This window comes from Chenopodium album, chromosome 7, assembly GCF_948465745.1.
Source record: "Chenopodium album chromosome 7, dcCheAlbu1.1, whole genome shotgun sequence".
NCBI lineage: Eukaryota > Viridiplantae > Streptophyta > Magnoliopsida > Caryophyllales > Amaranthaceae > Chenopodium > Chenopodium album.
This window is the reverse complement of record NC_137840.1, coordinates 44,050,985-44,072,300: the sequence shown is the minus strand read 5'-3', so window position 1 is coordinate 44,072,300 and position 21,316 is coordinate 44,050,985. Positions and strand designations below refer to the sequence as shown.

Below are 21,316 nucleotides of genomic sequence, written 5' to 3'. Positions count from 1 at the left end.
CTTTTAGAGATCAAACCTTCAAATCATAAAATTATATACTTTAACTTGTCATGAAAATTGTTAACTTAAGCATTTGTTCAACCAATCGTTAAAACAAACATTATACAAAACACGCATTCAAAAATTGTATCAAGGACCTAGCCATATATACGTACCTTGATCACGAGAACAAAAAGGTACGACTACTAAACTTGACCACGATCGAGAGACTCCTCCTACACAAATAAAATAACCTTAATTAATATAAGGTTAACAAAATAACACAAAACCAAAAACACCATTCTATTGTGCATGAACTACCTAAATATTTACCTTTATCAAAATAGTGCTATTAGTATAGTTGGGTGGTCGTTAGTGGTGGAAGAGGTAGTTGTTCGGTGGCAACAACTTGGTTATGGGTTGCAGAGTTTATTTAAGCTAGATAGAGTAAGAAGAAGGGGTGATGAGATAGAGAGTAGAGAAGAGAATTTCTTATTTGGTGTGAATAAGTGAGAAGAATTAGGGGTCTATTTATAGTGTTTAAGGGGTAGTAAGATAGATTTAAAGGAGGGTTGAGATTAACATGGGAACATGATAAATGTAAGTTTGTTAAATGAATATGAGTGAAATTTAGTCTAGGTTAATTCATGTAAAAAAAAAACCCAATGGAAAAGATTAGAGATGGAATTAAGAAAGAAGCTAATTTGGTTAAGGAAGGTAGAAGGTAAAGTAAGATAAATTAAAAGATTAAATGCTTAAAGTTAAATAGGATAAAGCTAAGCCATGATGAAAACAACTAGGCCTCAACAAACTCACGACAATTTTGTGTTTTTTTTTTTTTTAATAAAAAAACGAAAATCATAAATAATAAATATAATAATTGAATTTGAAGATTAAATCAAGTTATTATATAAAATATAGATAATATCAAAACTAAGATTAGTTATAATTCATGAGATAATAATTAAGATAAGGTTGTTAAGTATTGTTAAGATAAAATCCGGAAAAATAATTATTTATTTTTTTAAAAAAAAAATAAATAGCGTACAACTTTAACCAGCAAATTATGGACCGACCAAGATCATAATTTATTTAATTATTCCAAATAATTAGAGAAATTACTAAAATAATTAAGAAAATCTTTCAAAAAAATTAGGGGTATTACAGTCTACCCCTTTAAAAGAAGTTTCGTCCCGAAACTTAAAATTATTCAATAACTCGAATTAATACTCCAAATTATCTTAAATTGGTTAAAATTTAGTAAGTTCATGCACAACCTAAAGACTCGACTTATAAAAAGACATAAAAAGAAAAGTGCGAAACTCTATTGCATTCTACCCCCCTTAAAAGAGAGTTACGTCCTCGTAACTTAACCACTCACCATGAAAAGGTTAGGGTACTTTTTACGCATTTCTGCCTCAGCCTCCCAAATTGCTTCCTCAACCTTATGGTTCAACCATAGAACCTTAACAATCTTCACATCCTTGTTTCTGGTGCTTCTAACTTTACTATCTAAAATTCTCACCGGTCTTTCTTCATAGGTCAAACTCTCATCTAGCTCAATTGTCTCTGGTTCTAGCACATGTGCAACATCAAGAATGTACTTGCGAATCTGACTTACATGAAAAACATTGTGCACCCTTTCCAACTCGTTGGGTAAGTCCAACTTATATGCTACTTTCCCAACCTTCTGAAGAATCTCATATGGCCCAATGTACTTTGGGCTCAACTTCCCCCTCTTACCAAATCTCATTACTCCCTTCAAAGGAGATATCTTTAGCAACACCTTTTCTCCTACTTGGAACTCTACATCTCTGCGCTTCTCATCAGCATAACTTTTCTGTCTGTCTTGGGCTGCTTTGATTTTCTCTTGAATCAGCTTTACTTGCTTAACAATTTCCTCTATCATTTCAGGCCCAAGTAAAACAATTTCACTTATGTCACTCCAACAAACTGGGCTCCTACATTTCCTTCCATACAAAGCCTCAAAACGGGGCCATTCCAATGCTTGCATGATGGCTATTATTATATGAAAACTCAATCAAGTCTAAGTGATCTTCCCATGAACCTTGATACTCCAATACACATGCTCTCAACATGTCCTCCAAGGTCTGTATGGTCCTTTCAGTCTGACCATCAGTTGTAGGGTGAAAAGCTGTACTCATTAATAGGTTTGTTCCCATGGCCTTTTGCAAACTTTTCCAAAATTTAGACAAGAATCTCGAATCACAATCTGAAATGATATCTGTAGGCACTCCATGATACTTCACCACAAACTTCACATATACCCTTCCCAACTGATCCATAGACCAAGTGTTTTTCAAAGGTATAAAGGTTGCGGACTTAGTCAATCGATCCACAATGACCCAAATAGTGTCATTCCCTGCCCTGGTCCTTGGTAATGCCCCCACAAAATCCATGGCGATCGAATCCCACTTCCACTTTGGTACTTCCAAGGATTGAACCATTCCTTGTGGCCTTCGATGTTCTATCTTCACTTTCTGGCATGTTAAGCATTTTGCCACAAACTCTGCTACTTCTTTATTCATGTTTGGCCACCAAAAGACCTTCTTCATATCCTTATACAACTTATCCCCTCCAGGATGCATCGAATAAGGAGAGCTATGGGCCTCCTCCATCAGTCTTTGTTTAATGTCCCCACGATGTTGTGGAATACACCATCTCCCTTTAAATCAAATACTTCCCTCATCTGCGATAGTAAAGTCCAAAACCTGCCCTCCCTCAATCTTCTCTTTTATTGCCTTCAACTTCGAGTCGCCCAACTAACTTTCTCTAATCTCATCATAAATAGAAGGTTTCACTGCTAAAGCATTTAACATCTTACTGACCTCTCCATGCTCCACCACTTCCAAATTCATCTTCTGAAATTCTACACACAACTGGTCTGGTAAAATCATCAAATTCATCAAATGACTGGTTTTCCTACTTAAAGCATCAGCTACCACATTAGCTTTCCCCTCATGATATTGGATATTCACACTATAATCTTTCATAAATTCCAACCATCGTCTCTGTCTCGAGTTCAAATACTGCTGAGTGTAAATGTACTTTAGACTCTGATGATCTATGAACATTTTACAAGTTGCACCATATAGATAATGTCTCCAAATTTTCAAAGCAAACACAATCGCAGCTAACTCCAGGTCATGGGTTGGATAGTTCACTTCATGTAGTTTCAATTGTCTCGAAGCATATGCAATGACCCTCCGATTCTGCATTAAAACACAACCCAATCCAAACTTCGATGCATCACTATACACCTCATATTGCCCTCTTTCATCTGGCAAAGCCAATAATGGTGCTGAGGTTAACTTGTCTTTCAAGGTCTGGAACGCTTGTTCACACTCCTGGGTCTAAACAAACTTACATTCCTTCTTCATTAAATTCGTCATGGGCCTCGCAATCCTCGAAAAATCCTTCACAAATCTTCGATAATAGCCTGCCAATCCCAAGAAACTTCGAACACCTGACACATTCTTAGGTGTTGGCCATTCACTCACTGCATTGATCTTCGAGGGATCTACTGAAATTCCTTCCCTAGATATCACATGCCCCAAAAAGTCTACCTTTTCTAACCAAAACTCACACTTTGACAGCTTAGCATACAATTGGTGCTCCTTCAGGATCGACAACACTTTCCTCAAATGATCTTCATGCTTCTCCCTATTCTTGGAGTAGATCAAAATATCATCAATGAAAACCACCACAAACTTATCCAAATATGGCCTAAAGATTCGGTTCATCAAATCCATGAAAACTGCAGGTGCATTAGTTAACCCAAATGGCATAACTGTGAACTCATAATGTCCATAACGTGTCCTGAAAGCACTCTTGGGAATGTCCTGCTCTGCAATTCTCAACTGATGGTACCATGACCTCAAATATATCTTGGGAAATATTCTAGCCCCTTTCAACTGATCAAACAAATCATCAATTCTAGGCAAAGGATACTTATTCTTGACTGTCACATTATTCAACTCCCGATAGTCTATGCACAATCTCAAACTTCCATCCTTCTTTTTCACAAACAACACTGGAGCACCCCATGGAGAAGAACTAAGTCGAATGTATCCCTTATCCAACAAGTCATCTAACTGAGTCTTCAATTCCTTCATCTCAGCTGGAGCCATCCTATATGGAGCCTTCGAGATAGGTCCAGTCCCTGGTACCAATTCAATAGTGAACTCAACATCCCTCACTGGTGGCATACCTGGTATCTCATCAGGAAAGACATCTGGAAATTCCTCAACTACTGGAATACTCTCTTTCTTCTCATCCTCCCTTCCCACTTCCTGAACACTACACATGTATATAGGATAACCCTTCCTGACACAATTCCGAAATTGCAAGGCAGAAATGATTTTGATCCCTGAACTCTTCCCTTCCTTCCTATAAGTCACTATCACATTACCCGGACCCAACAATTTCACTTTCTGAGCGGCATAATCTATGTGAGCCTTATACTTTCCCAGCCAGTCCATTCCTAAAATCACATCTAAGTCTTGCAAATCAAACTCAATCAAATCTTAAGGAAATTCTACTCTAGCTATGGTGATAGGTACCCCTTTATGTGACTTAGAGCAATTCCTCACTTCCCCAGTTGGAATAGAAACATCTAGAGACACTAACAATGGACCCTCTAACTTTAATCTCTGGACTAGAGATTTTGAAACAAAAGAATGAGACGCACCCAAATCAAACATGACTCTAGCATTCAAAGAACAAACAAGGAAAGTGCCAGTTACCACATCATTAGAAGCCTCAGCCTCACGACGATTCATCACAAACACACGACCCTTAGGGGCCCCTCCTGCACCGCTACTGGTTCCATTCCTCTGAGCTGATCCATTGGTCTAGGGTGGTTTGGGTGGGTTATTGGTCTCCTGGACTTTCCCCATCTTAACATCCTTCTCCTTGGTGTAGCACTCATACTCCCGATGCCCCAGTTTCTGACAGTAACGACAAGTCACAGGGTTTCCCTCACAGTCCTTCCCTGGGTGATTTTTCTCACATTTCTTACAAAAATAACTTCTCTTAGGCTTGGTGTTATTTCCATTCCCATGATTGTTATTTCCATGTCCATTAGCTCCCTTTCCAAGGTTTCCCCTATTGTCTCTCCTGTTGAATTGCTCATTTCCCCCAGAACTCTCCCCAATCCTAGGCCTCTTATCAACTCCATGTGAACCCCCATCACTCTTCCTTTTCCCTCCAGCTGAGTTCTCTAACTCTCTCCCTCGGATCCCATATAGGTGGGCAGCTCTCCCATAGACTTCATCTAGTGTTTCAAAGGTTACCCCTCCCAACTTCCCCTGAAGACTTAGGGTTAAACCTTGCTCGAACCTTTGGGATTTCAACTCCTCCGTGGGTACTACCTTAGGTGCAAACCTCATCAACTCAATAAATTTATTATAATATTCATTAATGGCCATATTCCCCATCCTTAGATTGGTAAACTCCATGCATTTTTGCTTCTTCAGGTAGGCAGGATAAAACTTGTCTCTTATAGCCTTCTTCAATTCTTTCCACCCAAAGTTAAGGGTTTCTAAAAGCCTAGTCCGGTTTTGACTCCACCATAGGTCAGCTTCTTCCCTCAAGTAATAAACAGCATTATTAACCTTCAATTCTTCAGGACAGTTAATGGCATCAAATAACTTATCAAATTCCCTTATCCAATTTTCCAAACTAGCAGGATCCTCCTTCCCAAGGTAAGTGGGTGGTTTTGCAGCTGCTACCCTCTTAAAAACTTCCCCAAATTGATCTAAGTCGTTGCTATGATTCCCCTGACTCACCCGCTGGCTCATGCTTTGAGCAATGGTAGTTAGCTTCCTAAGAGTATAGCTCATTTTGGAACCAGTGCGTTTACTATTTCCGGCTCTTAGAGACATCTGGAATAACTTAAAATAACAAATACACTTTTATTATATAAGAAAATTTCATAAAACTCTTATTAAAAGATTGAAACTCCATATTTAGCCACATAGGCTTATTAAAATAATTAATTCATCTTGTCACTACAAATTCATAAGGGCCACTAGTTGGCTTACAAAACAAAACAATTTTCTATTAATGGATGAAATCAATAAATTATTATTTTGAAGTTCTACTCTTGGTCTTAGCTTGCTGGATCATCTTTCTGGCCACGTCACCTCTGTTTCCTGTGGAAAGTTGAGGGGAATCAGGTTCTAAAGGTTTAGCCATGTGGGTTGGAATTTGGTTACATTCAAGCAAGAAGGTAGGATAAAATTCACTATAAGTTGGGCTACGGCACGAGCCATAGCTAGAGTTGCAGTTTGGGCTAACATAGGGGCTAGGGTTACGGTTTGTACTGTGTTTTGGACTAGATTCTCGATCTCTTGGGACAAGCTAAGGGGTTCAGGATAATGAGGTGGGGATTCAAAGTCATTTGGGTGAGGGATTTCTAAGTCATCGGATGATGTATAGTCAAGATGCAAACGTGGAGGTGGTAAGGGTGGCATATCATAGTTTAGATTATTTAACTTTTGGACTTCATGAGGTGTAAGCCGAAGTGGAATTTCAGCAACTACTGGTCTTGGGATTCGGCTCTAGTCAACTTTGGCGAAATGTAGGTCTTCTTTAAAATTGGTTAAGATTCCTAGCCATTTTCCTTCATGCATATAGGCTTCAATATTCCACAACCCATTAGGTTTAATTACATTTCTATACTTTCGGATTAATGTATTATATTTAGGTGTGTTGGGTAAGTGAACTAAGGCCAGTAGGATGACCCATGGTTCCTCAATCATAAATTTCATATTCCTGTGTCTTTTTATATCAGTAGCATGCCAAACAATTTCTGTTATAAAGTCATGCACAGATATAACATCCGATTTTACTAGCCTTTGATCAAAGAAATGTCTTCTAACAGTTTCCATCATCTGTGATAACACAAACTATTTAAGTAAGCAATTTAAATTTCCTCAAGGATAAATCCAAAATGAATACCAATGGAACCAAAATTCCATAACCACATAAATAACTAGACGACCCTAATTATACTTAGACTAATGCACATTAGGTGTTTACAAAATCAAATAGTTTCAATTCATTTTGTTTTCGAAAATAATAATGTACTCGATTCTTGATATTGGACGGTCGAGCCCGCGTCTCCCAGGAAAGTTACCTACAGCGTCGAGGCGAGCCTTTCCTAGACAGAGAGTCGTACCCATTATAGGCCTCCGAAGAGAACCCGAGCATCCTTTTCTCAATCACCTTTCCAAATAAGAAAATTGTTTTTATAGAAAATAATTTTACTTCGAAAAATGCGAAACTCTATTTATCCTATATGTCCATCTTAAGTCTACCCATAAGTTTTATTTTTCAATTTTAATCTTCCGTAGACCCGGAAATCTTATACCACTTTGTAACACCCCCAAATCTCCCTCTACGTAAATACTATATTTATACGTATAGAAATACCGTAGAGATAGACTTGGGCGTATTACTTTCACGTGAAAACGTAAGGTTGATTAATTACTCAAATTGCAGCGGAAAAATAACTAACTTTAATTAATAATATGAATAACCATAATAACTGTTTCAAAATAAACCAATAAAAAACTTGTACATACATAAATAAAATTAATTCCTAACTATGTGATCCCAATCCTGACTCTAGTATGCGCACGAACAACTTCACACCTGAAATCAAGACTGCTTACCAAAATGGTAAACAAGAAACAAAAAGGAAAACAGATTAGCAAAAACACTAAGTACGTATAAGTGCAAGGCATGTAAATACTTTTATTATGCAAACATGCTTTCGAAATAACCATTTAAATTTAAACCTGTCACGAGTCATTTTCCAAAATTAAACTTTCCAAAAATAATTAAACCTTCCAAGGGTAGCAATATCCATCAATAAAAGCTTTCCAAACCAATAGATTTCCAATTTATAAACTTCTCAATTTTTGATATATTTCTAAACCAATTTTCTCACCTAAGTGTGCACACCCCCCCAAGCAAGTTATACTATACTCGAGGAAAGACCAGATCATACAAAGTTCATGGTCTTACTTAACCAGTCCCGGGTAGAGGGACAATTAAAATATCAAATACTCAGGCTCATAATGAGCTGCAAATCAATTGAACCAAGTGATTTATAAATCAAACAACTTTTATTAAATCGACCAACACTTTTAGAGATCAAACCTTCAAATCATAAAATTATATACTTTAACTTGTCATGAAAATTGTTAACTTAAGCATTTGTTCAACCAATCGTTAAAACAAACATTATACAAAACACGCATTCAAAAATTGTATCAAGGACCTAGCCACATATACGTACCTTGATCATGAGAACAAAAAGGTACGACTACTAAACTTGACCACGATCGAGAGACTCCTCCTACACAAATAAAATAACCTTAATTAATATAAGGTTAACAAAATAACACAAAACCAAAAACACCATTCTATTGTGCATGAACTACCTAAATATTAACCTTTATCAAAATAGTGCTATTAGTATAGTTGGGTGGTCGTTGGTGGCGGAAGAGATAGTTGTTCGGTGGCAACAACTTGGTTATGGGTTGCAGAGTTTATTTAAGCTAGATAGAGTAAGAAGAAGGGGTGATGAGATAGAGAGTAGAGAAGAGAATTTCTTATTTGGTGTGAATAAGTGGGGAGATTTAGGGGTCTATTTATAGTGTTTAAGGGGTAGTAAGATAGAGTTAAAGGAGGATTGAGATTAACATGAGAACATGATAAATGTAAGTTTGTTAAATGAATATGAGTGAAATTTAGTCTAGCTTCATGTAAAAAAAATCCAATGGAAAAGATTAGAGATGGAGTTAAGATAGATGCTAATTTGGTTAAGGAAGGTAGAAGGTAAAGTAAGATAAATTAAAAGATTAAATGCTTAAAGTTAAATAGGATAAAGCTAAGTCATGATAAAAACAACTAGGCCTCAACAAACTCACGGCCATTTTGTGTGTTTTTTTTTTAATAAAAAAACGAAAATCATAAATAATAAATATAATAATTGAATTTGATGATTAAATCAAGTTATTATATAAAATATAGATAATATCAAAACTAAGATTAGTTATAATTCATGAGATAATAATTAAGATAAGGTTGTTAAGTATTGTTAAGGTAAAATCCGGAAAAATAATTATTTATTTTTTTTAAAAAAAATAAATAAATAACGTACAAACGTTAACTAACAAATTATGGACCGACCAAGATCATAATTTATTTAATTATTCCAAATAATTAGAGAAATTACTAAAATAATTAAGAAAATCTTTCAAAAAAAATTAGGGGTATTACAGCCATGTGGTCAGATTTAGCTTCATTAAGTGAGTAACATGGGCTTGGTGAAACCAAAAGGTTCACCTTGAACAAGCCACAAACCTATCTAGACATTCTCGCACAATATTACTAGGAGATGTGCCACGTTCCGAAGTCACCCAAGAGCCATCATGGCCAAGATCTTTCAAGCTACAAGCATCCGGGCATTCTCTAAAAGCATCCATAGCCCGCTGTTCCCTCATCACACCTCCTGTCTTCTCATTGAAGCTAATAATTTCGTTAAAATCTCCCCCAATGACTAGGGGATAAGGAGAATCATGATAAAGATCACTGATAAGAGCCCTCGTATTTGACTTAAGAGCTTTATCTGTCCACCCATAAATACCTACGAACCTCCATGTTCGCTCTCCCATCTCCTTAATATCGCCACACATGTGATGGTCAGAATACGAAACTAAAGAAAGATCCATCCCTTCTCTCCAATAAACACAAAAACCACCCGATTTCCCCCTGCTATCTACACCAACTGACATGGCATAATTAAATTTTGTTTTTAGATTTTCAGACTTTTCCTACTGATCATAGCCTCAGTAAAAAAAAAAAAAAAAAAAATATCCGGACAAATACTACCACTCCAAAAACGAAGTTCACGAATTGCACGGGAGTTGCCCGCCCCCGACAATTCCAACATAGGATTTTCATTGCTCTTCAGGGCGTTGGCTCCCTCTAACACCCCTTACTTGATTCGAACCATCACCGGTCAGCATAGTAGCTGTTGATTTTTTCTTCTTAATCACCGCAAGTTGAGCTTCCTGCTTGGTGTCACAACCTATCTCCTTGGCACTTCTCTTAAGAGCAATTATCCCTCCTGAACCTTTCCCCTTCCCACTCTCCTTAATCCCATCAGGTTTCCTCAACTCCCTCTTTTTTCTTTTTGGGAAATTCTCAATGGTACTCTTGAAGTTTCTTTCTTTCTCAATGGTAAACACTAAAAAATTAAATTATCAATGGTAATCTTAAAATACTAAAACTAATTTAGTGGTAACAATAATGATATTAATACATAATTATTAGCCTAACCCTAGTTAACTAAAGGCAAAATGACTAATATAACCCTATTAATTAAAAAAAAAAATTAAAAACCCCAGCCACCCCAACATCAACCCCAACCCACTCCAGCCCCCAACTCCCTAGCAGCGGCAGCCGACGACCCTCTCTATGGCAGCAGCGGCCACTTTCGGTGCCCTAAAACCCTCCCTTCTTCATCACTATCTCTAATTTTCCAAAAAACCGCCATTTTAATCTTATTCTCTCTCCTCAATGACTCCACATTCCTACTCTCTCGATTCCCATCCAAATCCTCTAACTTCGTCGAAAAAATTTTCGTCGCCAATTTGACTAGCAACTGAAATCCCCAACAAATTTGAGCCAAATCCTCCCTAATTCGAGCAAATCCGAGCATAAATTCCCCATTCTTGAGCAAAAAATCAAACCTAAAACCCCCAAAAATTTCGAACTCGTTCAAAACCCCCATACCCCAGCAAATTTCGACCCCAATCCAACAATTTTGAATCCCAAAACCCAACAAATTTGATCAACAACTGAAAACGCATGTCGTCGTTGATATGTCCATTTTATATAGTGTTTTACCCCCATCCCTTGGTCATTATTAGTAGTGTTTTTGGCTCTTTCGGGCCACTTTTATTACTAATTTGCGTGTTCTAGTGTTTTCGTAGTTTTAGTTGTATTTTACAGGAAATTGCTCTCTTAGAGCATTTTCCCGGGCTTTATGGATCAACTACAAAAGTTAGAAGGACACGACCACTTTTGGAGCCTAGGATCGGTGAGAGCCGGTGATTAAGGGCTCGGTAATTGGGATCCCGAGGCATTTGGACCAAGTATTCGAGACCCGAGAGGAAATCCGGATTGGGCCGAGAAATCTAGCCCAATCGAAGTCCAAACCTCAAAGAGAAGGGCCGCCCGATCGGGCTACCTCTAGCACGATCGGGCGCGGCAGGTCTATTAGGCTGATCGTGCTGAGGCGCGCCCGATCGTGCGAGCACCTAGCACGATCGGGCGAGGCTGCTGGGTAGGAACGCGAAGAAAAAGGCGCGCCCAATCGGGCAGCCCTTCGCCCGATCGGGCGCGTGTTTCTGGAAGGCTTGATTAAGTTTAGTTTTAATTCGTGTTTTAGGAAACGTTTAAATACGTTTTTGTACGGATTATTAGATTACCTTCTTTCTTAGACTTTCTCTCTCTACTTAGTATTTTTCTCTCTCTTAAATTCTCTCTAAACTTTTGTTCTTAATACTTCCTTTAATTCAAGATTTATTTTTGGTACAATTTCTTCCCTTTTTAATTTCAGCTATTTTAATTGCTTTCTTGATTATGCTTTTACTTATTTACTTGATTGGCTTAGTTATGATGATTTGTGAGTAGTTTCATTCTAAGGTTTATGGGGATCCATAATAAATATGAAGGGATAGTTTGTTAATATTGATTATTGATATTGCATGATAATTTCTTATTGAATTGTTTTAAATCTTTGCAATTAGATTATGAATCGAGCAGATGTAATTTGATTGTGAATGTTTAGCAATATTGAATTGATGAATCGAGCATATGTTAATTTAATATTAAAGGCTATTTTTAATAGGAACTTAGATCTAGTAAATTGCGAGAGCCTGTTAGATCTATGTTGATTAATAAATTGCGAGAGCCAGTTAATCATGTTATTTGTGCATTGTTAATTATTAATTACTTCGTTCTATCCCGGAATATTAATTGTTGGTGAACCTGTGACCCTAGGCTTCCTTATTATTGTTTCTTTTCTCCCTAAACTTATTCTTCGTAGTATAGAATTTATTCCCAAAAATATTGGTTACTTAGATGATTTAGATTATAATAATTAATTAGAAGTAAAAAGACTTGTTTCCCTGTGGAGATCGACCCTACTTCCCTATCTACTTTAGTTAGAGGACTTAGGAATTATTTTTGATTAGGGGATACGACTTTACCCTGTCAGTCGTCGACCCCAATCAAATCTTTCTTTCTCTCTCATCTGCTCACTCTCACCATCACTCTTCCTCTGCCACCGTCGTCGTCGCCCATGTCGCCAGATTCATTGAACACCGGCGCCGATTCCTCTACATGTAAGGTCCATTAGCATTATTTGTGGGTAAAATGAATTCGAGATATTTTATCAACAAAGCTTATTCAACAATGGTGGAAAGCAGTCGTGGGTAGGCAATGGCAGGGATGGGTTGGGGAGGGGGAAAAAGTGGGTGAGTTTTTATTTTTTTTAATAGGGTAGTTTGGACATTTCATTTTCCCCTCCCTTTTAAAATATTAACCATGGTTAATATTTACTTACATTTGTTAACTAATGTTACCATTGAATTAGTTTTAGTATTTTAAGATTACCATTGATAATTTAATTATATAGTGTTTACCATTGAGAAAAAAAGAAACCTCAAGAGTACCATTGAGAATCACTCCCCACCTTCATATGTGAACAAGGTAAATCATGGTCCATCATATCAGACCCGTCATTATGGTCATCTTCCACCAAGTTCATTGCCTCTTCAGTCATCCTTTCTCCCCCTTTTCCATAGTCACATCATCTGCTTTCTCCTCATTCGAATCTTGGCTGGCTAAACTCTTGATTCTTAAAACAGTTTTGGAGGTTACCTCATCAACTACTTTCACCAGAAATGCCTCTTTTGCGCGGGCGGAGGGGGGGGGGGGTTGGAACTACAGCTTTCGAGCCACGTGAGGAGAACCTAGTTTCACAACATCTGAATCATAATAACAAGGTATGCGAGCTTTCTTCCTTGAGAATAAACCGTCCCTCAACTTCTTCCCACTTTCAATCTCAACATCTGTTTTTCACACCTGATTTCTAGGAGAGGTACGTAACCACGGGCCGTACTGATAAACAATCTCCTTGCATACTTCTTTATCTTCGTCCTTGAAAGAACACCCAATCTCGGTATGGTCCATTCGTCCACAAAAGAAATTGAAATCTGCTAGACGTTCGTATTTTAGAGCAATCCACTTCGAAGTAGATGAACTAGTAGCAAGGAACAGACCTCGTGGGAAAGGTTTTTCAATGTAAATCATAACCTTTATCCACATAAAATCTCCCGAATCAAGGGGATTTGAATCATCGATCTCCATGAAAATCCTTAAGAAATCGCCAATTTTAGTCATAGTTTTCTTATTCCGCATATTAAAAGGAACGCCGAGCAATCGCACCTACATAGGCGCAAATCTAAATTCACTAGTGGAAAAAATCTCATTCGTAACAGGCTATTTGTCACGGGCAAAGCTATGCCCGTTACATTAAATATATTTGTAACGGGCAAAATAGTGTCCGTTACAAATACTTAGTTATTTGTAATGGGCAAATTAATGACCGTTACGAATACTTATTTATTTATAACGGATAAATTAGTGCCCGTTACAAGTAGGAAATTTTGTGTAGAACTACCTAAAGATAGGGTCATTTGTGAACAACTACCCTTTTTTTTTTTAATTTGTTTAAAACTACCCGCAAGTTTGGAAAAGTTTGGGTAGCACTACCCACTAACGTTTTTCGTCCAATTAAAACGTTATTTTCGTCCAATTTTTCACCTTTTTCAATTACAATAGCCAATTAATACTAAACTAAGCAAAAACCCCAATTCAATTAAACCTCCAAACCTTAGAAATTAAAATCCCTAAATAATATATACTCATGAACCCTAAAATGAATTATGATTAAAACCCTAATTAGGTTAATTAAAGTAGATTAAAACCTTTATACAAATTGGGAGAGTTAATTGGGTGGCAAAAGTGAAAAAAATGAGCTCCGGTAACGTCTTAATTGGACGGAAAATGTTAATGGGTAGTGATACCCAAATATTTTCAAATTTGTGGGTAGTTCTAAACAAATAAAAAAAAATTGGGTAGTTGTTCACAAATGACTCTATTTTTAAGGTTCTACACAAAATTTCCTTACAAATACTCATTTAGTTGTAACCGTCATCATTTGCCCGTTACGGATACTATATTACATGTAATGGGCATATTTTGCCCGATACAACTGCTTGACGAGCTTGGCCCAAATGATGAGAGGAGCCGAATACTTGACTTTGGCTTTGGCTTTTTATTATGGTTTTACCTAGCCGTCATTCACCTCTTTTCTCTCATTTCGTACTCAGTCACTCCCCTCTCCTCCATCAATCTTCCCCTTCCATCCAGTTGGTGATGAAACGAGGCGAGAAAAACGGCGAGATGGGACGAGGAGAGAGAAAAAATGGTGAAATTGGGGGTTTTGATGATTTTTTAGATCGGAGGGTTTATTGATTTTGCTCTGAGGCTTCTCCATTCTCCAACTCGCTGGATCTAGCTTAGTCTACTCAGCTTTCCTCCTTTTAACTTTTTCTTCATCAAACCCTGGTTCCCACGCCAATTTCTACTCCTCTTCGACGATCGGTCATTAGGTCAACATCAATGAGTCCCTCGATTTTCTCTGCTAATTTTCGAATTTATGCCATAATTTATGCTTTATTCGTTTTTTTCATCATTATTCTGATAATTCAATCATCCATAATTTTGATAATTTATATTTAATTTTTCTGGGTTATTGTTTGTTTTTTGTTTGTTGTTACTTAGACTGTTCGTTTGGTATGATGCGAGTGCCAATGTGCTTCGAAGGGAGTTTAAACATGGCGGTCTCGTTTTAAATTGTTGCTTTCATGATGATACATCTGTTTTCAGTGCCCGTGGTGATTCCACTGTTCGACGGTGGGTGTTTTCTCTTTTAATTTTTTGTATTTTTTTCAAATTTTCTGGGTTTTTTTTGTTTGAATAAAATTTGATTCTTGTTTATGAGGTTTTTATGTTGGGATTTAAGAATGATACAGTTGATATGGAATACTTTGTAGAATACTCGACTAGTTTTTTATTTCTGGTTTTATCTTTGGTTTTTTCATTTGAGTTATAAGGTTAATTTCAAGAATTCATAAATTTTGGTTGAATTTGGTGTATTATTCGAAGATTTGTTGCAGAATTTAGGAGTGTGCTATTTTTAACAATTGTTTAGGATCTTAAGAAATTGGTGGTATGCTATTTTGCCAATTTTGCTAGATACTACTTCCTCTGTTCTTTTTTACTTGACCCGCTTTGACTTTTACACTATTTACCACCTCTTTCGTGAATGATAGGTAAGGAAAAATATATTCATATGATATCTTCTTTAATTCGTCTCAATAAGTACTATTGTAATATACAACTTTTATAATTTTTACTTAGGAAGAATTAAACTTATTGATCGTTAAAGTTTTGCATTGATAAGCGTGATAAAAGAAACAGGTCAAGTAAAAAAAACAGAGGAAGTATTATACTTAGGTTCTGTCTGATTCACCTTAAAAAAAAATAATATTAAGTAAAAATAAGTTCAATTCAGTAAAAATAAGTTCAGTTCAGTAAAATTAATTTCAGTTCAGTAAAAATAATTTCAATTCAGTAAAAATAAGTTCAGTTCAGTAAAATTCAGTTTTCTTAAAGAAGAATTATAATAGAAAATCAATAAAAATAATTTCAGTTTTCTTAAAGAAGAATTATAATAGAAAATCAGTAAAAATAATTTAAGTTCAGTAAAAATAATTTCAATTCAGTAAAATTAAGTTTAGTTCAGTAAAAATAAGTTCAGTAAAAATAATTTCAGTTCAGCAAAATTAAGGTGAATCAAACAGGGCTTAAGACCTTGTTCTCTTCACCTTAAAAAAATAATATTAATATTAAGTAAAAATAATTTCAGTTCAGCAAAATTAATTTTTGTTCAGTAAAATTAATTTCAGTTCAGTAAAATTCAGTTTTCTTAAAGAAGAATTATAATAGAAAATCAGTAAAAATAATTTAAGTTTAGTAAAAATTATTTCAGTTCAGTAAAATTAAGTTCAGTTCTGTAAAAATAAGTTCAATTCAGTAAAAATAATTTCAGTTCAGCAAAATTAAGGTGAATCAAACAGGGCCTAATCGTAATTTTATTTTATTTTTAATTATTTATTAGGGAAAAGAAATTGTAATTTTAACATATCTTGTTTAGTAACTGATTAATTAATCATATGGGCGATATGGCTAATGTGTGTACCCATTATTTATTTGTGTACTGTTTATCTTACCAATATAGTGTGCTTTGATAGGGTGCTTATTGGGGAAAAGTTGCTTACTTGCTTCATTTTCAATTCGTGATTAGATGGTCCCGTGATCTTAAATATATACCTTTATGAATAAGAACCATCCTTTCAGTGATTTGTAAAAGGTTGGAATTGGGTGCCTTGATTTAATTTTTCATCTTGAAATGAAGCTTATTTTCTTCATGAGTTGAACTACCCAATTGTGGAAGGATTCGTCTAGTTCATGTATAGCTGGTATGCAAAATAACAATTGGGTAGTGTAAGAATGTATGCATATGATTCAACGAAAACCCTGCTTTATGTTATTTGTGCTGTGGTGTTCTATGTGTGGACAGTGGACATGGTTTTTGGAGAATATGTTAGCTAAGAGGGATGAGTGATGATTGATGATTCGCTTGACTTGTAGTGATGACGTGTCTTACAGTGTATGTTGCAGCAGGTTTGAAGAGAAAACTTGGGCATTCTTCTTGTTATTTTTTAGAGAGCCTGATTAGTAGGTTAAGGAGAACTTGTCACATTGTTTGTTATTTTCTACTTGTTCATGTTTTTTGTCTAGATGACTGTCAGATTAGTAAAAGCATAATTTTTTGCAATTGGATCGAGTATTTCTGAATTATCTTTCCTGATTGATCAAGATTTTGAATGGTTAAACCATAGTAGATGATATGTGATTTTTGTGTTATTGGTCAAACGGGATTGATGCAAGTGTAAAATAAAATATATAAATGTCTTTGTGCAAATTCCTAGTCAGTAGCAAAATGTAAAAGTCATGATCATTGCGAAGGAAGAGGGAATATAATAGATTGCCTGAGTTTGACAAGAAATTTGAAATGAAATGTAATGTGAAATGGATTATAGGTCTGGTTGATGCGATAAGATTGACAATGGAGATGAGATTGTAATAGTTTATCAGAATGGCGGTGTATCAATATTATCATGTACTAAATGTTTGTTGAATTACTGCTGTTTACGAAGTATGTGTGTGTTGAAGTTGGAGCTTTGGTCGAGGGATTCATTCGATTCGATAGGTGTGAGATTGTTGAAATCTATAGTAATACTTGTGTGTTTGTTGAAAGTGGATCATCTAATTGTAATGTGTTACTTTTTTTCATTTGCGGATCATCAAATTATAGTAATACTTATTAACATTGGTGAAACTGTTTCTGTGCAGTAAGACACATGGAATGGGAGCTGCGCGCAAGTTGAAGTCCTACCGCAGAAGGCAAAGGTGGGCTGACAAGTCATACAAGAAGTCACATCTTTGAAATGAGTGCAAGAAGCCATTTGCTGGCTCTTCCCATGCTAAGGGCATTGTTTTGGAAAAGATGTAGGATTATGTTAGCTCTTTGGTTATTTTTTTTAATTGTGTATATGCTTTTTTCGTATGAGAACTTACACAGGTAGTGGTCATATAAACCGTATCTTTGTTTTAAATCTTAATTGTTATAATTTATCTCTTACAGTTGTTTAAGATGGAAGATGTGAGTGTTGGAATGTGGGTGGAAAATTTCAACTGCACAAAACCAGTGGAATTGTTCAAAGCCTCAAGTTCTGTCAGTTTGGATGTATAGAAGATTATTACACTGCTCATTACTAATCTCCGAAACAGATGATCTGTCTATGAACAAGTTGCAACAGCTAGGCCGCCCAGTTTGCTGTAACATAATATGATAGTTAGTGATTTACAGGGAAGCCAGCTGCCCTGTTTGCTGATCGTCGAATAGATGGCAAATTTTTAAAGCCAAATATCAGTTTCCCCTTTTGGATTATTTTGACATTGTTAAATTGCTGGTTGTATAGTGTTTTTTCTTTCTTTTTTTTTTTTTTTTTTTTTTTTTCTTGTTAGATTAGTATCTAGTACTCTCTCCTTATACTCTTTCAAAAAAAAAATACTCTCTCCTTGTACTTTCTTATCAGGTATTACGAGGTGGGTGAATAGCGTCCTGGAAGCTCATCGTGGACTATAGATTAACTGAGGTCTGAGGGTGATTTTTGTCCGTGAAAAGACCTTGAGTGTCTTCTGAAATATTTTCAAGCCCTTTGCTTCAGGATCTCTTTCAACATACCTTCAGCAATTGAGTACTTAAAATGGGACTTGCTCCTGAATGTTCACTTAAAATTTTCTTTGAGGTTGTCATTCTTGTAGATTTATGCAGTTGTGCTTAGCTCACATCACCGCTCGTTAGCTTCTACGTACCTAGCACAGCTTCCCATCAAAGAACAACCTGTTCTAGTGAGTTGTAAACTTGTAACTTGTGCGTAAGTCTCCTTTTACATATGTTGTATTCATATTATTATACACTGGTTTTCTTACTTGGATTTCCATGTCTATCAATTTTCTTCATATTTTACAATCTATTTAAACACACATTTGTTGTTTATTGTATAATATACCCTGGTGGCTTGGTTGTTGCTGTTTATGATTGTTTATTGTATATTATTCATTGGTTGTGGGGTCTCACTCCAGAGTTGATGGCACTATCTTATTGTTTCAATTGGATGCTAGTTTTGGTAACTGTCTAATGAAATTTTTGGTAACTGTACTAACCAGTAACTCCTCTTTTATTGGTAATAGTATGAATATTATCAAGGAAAATGCTATGCATGATCCAAAAGCTTAAATCTCCACCATTAACAAAGCTTTGATAATTAGGAGCACCTTAAAAGTTGTAAGTTAGAATTGACTATTTTTAATATTGATTCATTTCTGTGAAATCAAAAGGAAAACTAAGGTAAACACCAAAGTTCACAACCATATATGGAAGAATCCATTGTTGCATCAGCTGTCCAGTGGATTGGCTCTATATTGATTCAAGATGCTAATATATTATTTGATGTTGCAGATCAAGTACGGGGCCTTCAGCAAGAGCTTGAACTGATGTAGCAATACCTCCAAGATGCTGATGCAAAGCATGAAAAGGAAGAAATAACTGGTGTTCTTATACGACAAATTACAAAGCTTGCATATGATGCTGAGGATGTGATTGACATGTATGTTCTCAATGTACAAGTCACGTCTAAAGAGAGCTGGATCATGAGATTTGCTTGCTTCATGCATAGTGCCCCAAAGATGTATGAAGCTGGGAAGCATATATATGAAACACGAGAAGAAGTTAAGAAAATCATTGAAAAATTGAAAAGCTTTGGACTAAGAAGAATCAATGAAGCAGAAGGTTTTTAGGTTTAGTTATTACGCGATAATAAATGTATATTTTTTGCTGATTGTATAAATATGAAGTACTATTTTTATCTGAATTAATTAATAAAATAATTGTGCTATAAATTTTATGCAAGCTAGCTAATCCAGCACAGCATGTGCTGGATTTTTTTTTTAAAAAAATTGGGGTACACACTATTTGTAACGGGCAGATATCATGCTCGTTACAAATACCCGTGACAAATAAGTCGTTATTTGTAACGGGCACTTGAAATGTCCGTTACAAATAACGGGTTATTTGTAACGAGCACTTGAAATGTCCGTTATGAATAACGAGTTATCGTAACGGGCACTTGAAATGCCCGTTACGAATAACGGGTTATTCATAACGGGCACTTGAAATGCCCGTTATGAATAACTCATTATTTGTAACGGACACTGCCCGTTACAAATAACACTAGCTATCCGTAACGGTAGAATACATAACGTCCGCTGCCTGTTACGGATAGACCTTTTTTGCCTGTTTCGGATAACTATTTTTCCACTAGTGATTCGATCTCCAATGTTTGTTCATCACCATTAATCTCCTTAAGAACAAGCAGTTTACCATAAAAAAACCACGGACATCCCTCAATAACATTTTCTTTATCAGCCTCACTAAAAAATTGAAAGACAAAAAGGTTCATCTCTACCATTTAAATCACCACATTGTCTTGAAGTTTCCATGTTGTCGTCAGAGTGCGCTTCATAGCCTCCACATTGAAAGGCTTGATCGTGAGCACTTTCCCTACCAATGATAGGGTAATTTGGTTCTTTGTACCTTCATCCTTGACATCATCAGAGTTATCACCAATGATTTTTGTCTCCTCCTCAGTCAGTTTAATTTTCTCAAATCGTTCAATAAATCTTCAACCATGGGTTTCAATAATTGCTAAATTTGACATAAAGGATTATGCGTGAGTGAATTGTGAGAATTATAGGGAAGAAAATCTAGAATTGCTAATGTACGTAGAAACCATAGGCAAGGGACGTACAAACCCTAGACGAGGGACTTTTAAGTAGATCATTTATTTACTCTAATCAACCTCTTAAAAAGTGTGCTAAAAGATGTGTTGTATCTAATAGAAAATGAAGGAAATGTTATAAAATAGAGGAAAGAAAGAATGAAAAATAAAGTTGTAATATGAATATTGATTATATATTCCATTTTCTATACAACTTATATATATACATTAGAATTGTAACTTCCTAGTGACATAAGAAGTCACCATTATGAGAACGGTTAATGTAGGGAATATTTCAAGTATTACCCAAATTTGAACCCCCCTGTGTTCATACACTTAAGCATGGTGGCGTCCAAAGGGAAGAAAGCTAGAGAAAAAGAGTCGCCAACAAGTTTTAAGAACTTGTAAACCGTTCACAAGGTGAAGGTTACACTCCTTAACGATCCAGGAGATCGTTAACTCCAATAGGTCTGGAACCATGACTGGAAGTTCGGGGATGAAGGTACAAATCCAACCTAAAAGAGATTGAACCTGCCCTAATAATAGACCTCTACTTTATTCTTCTCGTATTCATGTGCGCTTTCTGACTAACATGCAATCATTAGGTTAACCCTAAACCTGTTTAATCTATCTTGGTTGAATATTAATGCACAAATAAATCTATTATTGGCGATCACTTGAATTATAATCAAATT

General features: G+C 35.9%; 1 protein-coding gene and 1 long non-coding RNA gene across 4 annotated transcripts; one reads left to right on the top strand and one right to left on the bottom strand.

Annotated features, from left to right (window-relative positions):
- Positions 1–2,762: 2,762 nt before the first annotated feature.
- Positions 2,763–9,809, bottom strand: LOC145640214 (uncharacterized). The gene is made up of 6 exons (XM_081691517.1): positions 9,435–9,809; positions 6,747–6,896; positions 4,985–5,885; positions 4,035–4,501; positions 3,368–3,914; positions 2,763–3,280 (listed from the first exon to the last, which is right to left on the bottom strand). Exons 1-6 carry the CDS (start codon positions 9,807–9,809, stop codon positions 2,763–2,765), a joined length of 2,958 nt encoding a protein of 985 aa, XP_081547643.1.
- A 4,637-nt stretch (positions 9,810–14,446) lies between these two features.
- Positions 14,447–19,753, top strand: LOC145639012 (uncharacterized). Of its 3 annotated transcripts, XR_014114800.1 has the most exons (6): positions 14,448–14,762; positions 14,935–15,066; positions 17,632–17,787; positions 17,924–18,251; positions 18,378–18,715; positions 19,183–19,753. It is a non-coding gene; the product is annotated as an uncharacterized LOC145639012 (long non-coding RNA). The 3 variants fall into 3 exon arrangements; XR_014114799.1 differs by having other exon boundaries at positions 14,447–14,762; positions 17,924–18,715; XR_014114801.1 differs by having other exon boundaries at positions 14,447–14,762; positions 17,924–18,719.
- Positions 19,754–21,316: the final 1,563 nt, after the last annotated feature.

Bases quoted from the DNA above. Each gene is read 5' to 3' on its own strand.
- LOC145640214 (XM_081691517.1), bottom strand. From the start codon at position 9,809: ATGTCAGTTGGTGTAGATAGCAGGGGGAAATCGGGTGGTTTTTGTGTT. The intron at 6,897-9,434 runs GTGACTTCGGAA...GTGTTATCACAG, and splicing joins TTGGCCATGATGGCTCTTGG to ATGATGGAAACTGTTAGAAG. The intron at 3,915-4,034 runs GTGTTGTTTGTG...TTGTTTGATCAG, and splicing joins CTTCTCCATGGGGTGCTCCA to TTGAAAGGGGCTAGAATATT.